General features: G+C 29.0%; 1 protein-coding gene and 1 long non-coding RNA gene across 3 annotated transcripts; one reads left to right on the top strand and one right to left on the bottom strand.

Moving 5' to 3' along the window:
• Positions 1-278: 278 nt before the first annotated feature.
• Positions 279-2,332, bottom strand: LOC126665014 (uncharacterized). Of its 2 annotated transcripts, none has more exons than XR_007637502.2 (5): positions 1,776-2,332; positions 1,180-1,373; positions 970-1,068; positions 763-866; positions 279-506 (listed from the first exon to the last, which is right to left on the bottom strand). It is a non-coding gene; the product is annotated as an uncharacterized LOC126665014 (long non-coding RNA). The 2 variants fall into 2 exon arrangements; XR_007637503.2 differs by having other exon boundaries at positions 1,180-1,322.
• Positions 2,333-2,879: 547 nt separating this feature from the next.
• Positions 2,880-5,479, top strand: LOC126677413 (transcription factor FER-LIKE IRON DEFICIENCY-INDUCED TRANSCRIPTION FACTOR). The gene is made up of 4 exons (XM_050372010.1): positions 2,880-3,405; positions 3,513-3,710; positions 4,380-4,553; positions 5,006-5,479. The coding sequence occupies exons 1-4, from the start codon at positions 2,923-2,925 to the stop codon at positions 5,099-5,101; spliced, it is 951 nt and encodes a 316-aa protein (XP_050227967.1). The 5' UTR covers positions 2,880-2,922; the 3' UTR covers positions 5,102-5,479.
• Positions 5,480-6,000: the final 521 nt, after the last annotated feature.

Genomic DNA, 6,000 nt, shown 5'->3' with positions numbered 1-6,000 from the left:
ACAAAAGGGACGACATTTCCCTGAATAATAGAATAGGGATGATTGTAATTACGTAAAAAAAACAGAGGACAATAGTTGTCCCCAAATGATTTTAAAAATAAAATAAAAAAATAGGGTAAAATTTGATTTTTTTCTTATTTAATTAAACATTTTATTAATTTTAATAGAATATTATGCTTTAAGCATAAAATTCTATTGAAATTATTAAAATTATAATTAACTAGAAAAATTAAATTTTACCCCTAAAAACGACAATAATTATGTAAATAAAACCACAATAAACACAACAATGTCTATTTGTATTAATAAAGTAAACATTGTTTACAAAAATATGTAAAATAACAGAATGTTCATCATAAACTAATTCAAAGATATACAATTTTAATAAAATCATTCATTTACATAATATACATACATCCAAGTAACAGTGGCTAGAAGCATTTTGAGCAAGTGCTGAATATTAGTAGGAGACTGAGTTACAGCTACATCCTTGACCATTACACGACCTGCATTAAAATTTGCAAAAATTGTCTAAGACTCCATTCCATAAACTACTCAGAGGAGAAATGAGTTAATTACTTGCACTTCTTTACATTTTAATAACCTCAGTCCTTACACGTTAAAATATAACAAAGTTAACAACCAACATACACTGTAAAATTTGTAAACTATTATGCTTCAGGAGTCTTCAAAACTCCACTAATTAAAAGCAAATTAGTAAAAATGAAAATGAAAATGACCATACTGATTCCAATTTCTTACCTCATCGCTTGGGGCATAAACTGCAAGCACTGCTTGAACTATACTCTGCTTGGCTCCATTACTTGCTAAATATCTCATTTGGCGCATAAGAGAGACATTCTCCTCTGCCAAAATTAATATAAAATTATATAAAGACTAATGCGGCCAAAAATACTCTAAGTATGATAAATACTTCAGCCACAAGAATTGCTCTATAAACATACGGACCCTTACGACAAATTCAAACTTCCAATGTTCCTTGTATAGCCTCCTTGAATTGGACTTCTGGCAGTGTGGCTGTCTATTACAATTTGAATTCAGCAATCACTACAAATGTTGAATTACATAAAGTTACAAACATGTAGAAGATAAAAGGTAAACTAAACATTATCACAAATGGAAAAAGAAGAATGTCAAAAAGCAAATAACATGAATTACCAATCCCTGAGAATTGTTGACAACTTTCAATGTGGAATCAGAAGGCTCTTGCTTCTCCTTCACATGTGAGCACTTATTTTCTAATGCAAAATACTCAACGCTTTGAGCTTCCAACGTCTATACAAGAGTACAAGCTTTTAATTCTGGAATTGAAGAACCACAGTATCAAGCTTTGCCATAGCAAAGAGCATGAGCTGAAATGAAATTGTAGTGTAAAGTTATCATGATAAGCAACCAAAATAAGAGGCTGCTTCACCGATTTTTAAAGGGACTGCCATCAAAGAGCAGAAATCAAAAGGATCATTCAAGTAACAATAGCACTAGCAAAAATGGTTCTAAATTACTACCACATGATGTGAATTGCTTGCCTAAACAATCAAAGCAGTATAAAATGGAGTTGTATTCTTGCATTATCTTAAAATCAAAGTAAAGCAGAAAGCTTTACATAAATTAAAAATGCATAATGTCAAAAAATTAGATCAGAAATACAGCAGAATAACCCACCAAAGAGAAACCTGCATAATTTCATAATTATACATAGAATCAAAGTTGATGAAAAATCAAAAACCCATCAAAGCAACAAAAAAAATACTTACCAACAATATATTGTTGTCTTCAGAGAAATGAGAAAATGGCCGCTTCTTAGGCACGGCAGTTGTGGGTGAAGATATAGGTTCGCTTCTAACGCATGACGCAATTATCAGTTAGTTTCACTGGTTCTCCCCATCAGAAACCCTAACCCACACTAGGGGAAAAGCACATACACCAAATTCCAACACAACCTAAAATAAAACCACCAACCTAATCAGATCAAATAAAAAAATTCAATACAGTCAAGCAATACTTGAAGAAACCCAAAAGGAATAAACACAATCTTCTTCAATTTTATCTCAAATCTTATTCAATTTTGAACTCCGATTGAATATTAAATAATTTAGACAATTTCAATTTAATATTCCATAATATAAAAAAAATTCCGTCCCCAATTTTACAAAAAACCTAATTAGATAAGTATTGAATAAAAAGTCGTCCCTATTGATTTATTAATCGAAGAATAGGGGACAATTTTTTTTAAAAGTCCCCATCTGTATCAGTTTTGGTAATTGGGGACGATCAAAATAATATGGTCCTCTATTTTCGTCCCCTTATCTCTCTATTTTTGTAGTGCAAGAAAGAAAAATAAAAATAAAACATATACAAGCAGAAGAACCTGCCTAGTTAGCTATTCATTTATATTTGTATATGCAACATATATAAATCTCTAATGCCGTCACCTTTACAGAATCTGATTCCTTCCCCATTGCATTTCAATTTAAGTTATGTCTACATTATTATTTAAAATTATTTAATAATTAGCATTAAAACAAAAAAAGATTTACTAATATCTAAACTATTATTTAATTAAGAATCACATTTTGAAGTTTTTCTGCTAATTCATTCTCTTTCAAAGAATCTAAGATAGCGAAATTGCTGGAACTCAGTCATGGAAAAGTTAAAGACATGAAAACAAATAATAAAACAGTCACCTAATAAAAGAACAATATAATATATTCTTAATTTTTTTAGTTAATGTCATTATCATTAAGTTTGGTCCACCATATTATAAATTTTTTTAATAGTAATTTCCATCGTCACAAGATGCTTTTCATATCACTATAAATATAAATCTTGTTCTAATTTTATTGTAAGTTATCAAAGAATTTCTTGAATTTGTAATATTTTTTTGAATTCTTTTTTTGAGAAATGGATATGTTGGCTGATTCAAACAACAATAATTTTGAGCTACTAGATTTTACTGGTGATGCTAATTTCGATCAGTTCATCAATTTGATCCGAGGAGAAAACGAAGATCAAATTAGTGGTTTCGATTGCGATCTTATCAATGGCATGCTGGTGGATTATCATCAAACCGATCGTCACGAAAATTTATTTGATTTTAATACTACTACTACTGCCTACGATTGCACCATGATGCCGGATCAAAATTATCTTCCGACTACATTGCCGAGTTTTTATCTTGGCGATATGCAAGAATTAGGAGAAGGAGAAGAAGAAGAAACGAATGATGGAACCGAAGATTCTTCGGAAACTACCACAACCACGACCACCACGACTAGGAAAACAAAGACTGACCGGTCAAAAACTTTAATTTCCGAACGAAAGAGACGGGGTAGAATGAAAGATAAACTTTATGCACTACGGTCCCTAGTTCCTAATATAACTAAGGTAATTTATAAATTTTAAAGTCGTTTTAAAGAATTTTGATTCGATTTTTTTTATATTTTTTAGTGCATTTAAATCTGATGACTTGTATTTATAATTTTGTGATACAGATGGATAAGGCATCAATAATTGGAGATGCGATATCGTATGTGCAAGATTTGCAAATGCAGGCTAAGAAGCTAAAAACTGAAATTTCTGGACTTGAATCTTTAGTTAAAACAGAAAAATGTCAAGGATCAAACAGAAATTTTCCCAGGCAGATTCAAATTCCACGCAATAGTACTCCGATCTGCAAGAAGATCATTCAGGTTTATTTCAATATTAAACTCCTGATATATATATATATATATATATATATAACTTATATAAGTAGGTCATGTTTGGAAAAGTAAATATTTTGCGGTCACTAAACTTTTATTTTATGTCATTTTTGTAAAGAAACTTTAATTTGATTCAGCTTAGATATAGACTTAAAAAGAACAAGCAACAAAGTGATTTCAGACCAAATTAAATCAACCGGATCTCGCTATGTCATATTTTTCTTGCAGCAATGATGGATATTAAATTCTCGGGGTTATTAAACTTTTGTTTTTAATTCATTTTGGTGTGAAGAGCAAAATTTTGTTGCTCTATTATGTGGCTAAGTCCCGATTCCCACATAAACTCAATTTGACATGAAATTACTAAAAACAAAAAATCCATTTCTTATAATTTTAAAATTAAGTACCTAAATATAATAATGAAATAAAATGAATACTTGGCTACTATAACAATTTAATGCTAGTCACGTTTTGTTTAGAGTTTAGGATAGGTTGAAAACCAACCAAATTGAAATAAAAACTCTTGCATGGTTATTTATGCTAGGTAGCTTTTAGGCCAAAGAAACGTTTCTTTTAAAATGCTAATACTAAAACTATTTAATTGTAAAATTAAAATTATTTAGTTGATTAATAAAAATTATTTATCTGGGTTTGTAGATGGATGTGTTTCAAGTGGAAGAAAGAGGATTTTATGTGAGATTAGTGTGCAACAAAGGAGAAGGTGTTGTTGTCTCTCTTTATAAAACTATTGAATCCCTTTCAAGTTTCAACATTCAGAGCACAAATTTAACAACAGCTAGTGACAGCTTTATATTAACATTTACTTTATATGTGAGTCTTCTTTCTTTTTCTTTCTTTTCATTATCCCCGGGTTTAAAAAAAATTGCGGTTACTGAATTATAACTTTTTAAAAACGGCTATCATCTTTTTATTTGATATATTTCGATAACTAAACTTTCTTTTTTACATCAACAAGAGGTTATTATAATAATTCAGGTCAAAAGTTACTTATCTGGTAAAAAAGATATTTGTGTCGTTATACAATATGTATATTACCGTATAAGTAATTTTTGACCTTAATTGTTATAGTTGCCTTTTGTTCTATATTATGTAAAAGTAAAAGTTCAGTTATCAATATATAATAAATAAAACGATGGTAATTGTTCTATAAAAAATGTGTAGTTCAATAATTGAAGAAAAATTGAACCGCATTATCGTCGGGTTTTTTTATTTCTACTCTTTGATCGCTTAGTCATTTCTGTTATGTATTATATATATAACAGGTTAAAGAAAATGGAAAAGGTATGAACTTGCCGAATTTGAAGCTGTGGATAACTGGAGCTTTCTTGAACCAAGGATTTCAACTTTTTACTGCTTAATTATGTTGCGAGAGTAAGGCAATTTGGTTCATAAACTTGTGTTGACGGATCAAATAGATTCAGAAGTTTATAATTTTATGTCAGATAAATCCAGATTTTCTTATTATTCTATCTAAATTTGGATCTATTTGATTTGATTTTAGAAAGTTTTAGATTTATTTAACCTTACTTAATTAAACTGAATCTATTTGATTCTTCAATATAAGTTTATGAATCAGAATGATTCTTCTCTTAGTATGTTGATACAACATATGCATGTTGATCACAAACTCATGATTCCACTTGTAATTGCTTGCATATATGCAAGTTTGTAATAGCTATGTGGATGATATATCTACTACTAAATTTCCAAGAAATAAAAAATTATTTTGATCATAATTTTATTATTTATGGATCTTATAATTTATTTTCCTCTAGTTTTTGACTACGCAAGTAATGACCATTAATCTTAGATTTTTTTAATAAATTTCTAGTTTATTTAAGAGGGTTTATTAAAATAAAATTTAACATGACATAATGGTACCATGCGAAATTGACATTAACAACATTATCCACAAGTTATCTAAATGAAATGTTATTAATTGCAAAGTGAGAAGCAAATTGATAAAGGAAACCCATCAAAATCAAAATATACAAGAAGAGGAAAGTAGTAACTAGTAGGCCTGATTGTAAATTTTATTTAAGCATTTACCGTGTGTTTGAAATTTAAATAATTTTTTAATCTTTTATAATACTAGCTTAATTTGACAACTTCGTTGTAATTTTATTCATCTTTCCTATCAATTTTTTTTCAATCTTTATTTGACTTGGTAATCATTTTAGTTTTAGACTTGCTCTTTATTTAATCTTCAACCATCAAAAGTTAGAGAATTTGAACCCACGAGGAATGAATCTAATAC

The sequence above is a fragment of the Mercurialis annua genome, linkage group LG1-X (genome assembly GCF_937616625.2).
Source record: "Mercurialis annua linkage group LG1-X, ddMerAnnu1.2, whole genome shotgun sequence".
In the NCBI taxonomy this organism is placed as follows: domain Eukaryota; kingdom Viridiplantae; phylum Streptophyta; class Magnoliopsida; order Malpighiales; family Euphorbiaceae; genus Mercurialis; species Mercurialis annua.
The sequence above is the reverse complement of the archived record's forward strand: the minus strand, read 5'-3'. Positions and strand labels throughout refer to the sequence as shown.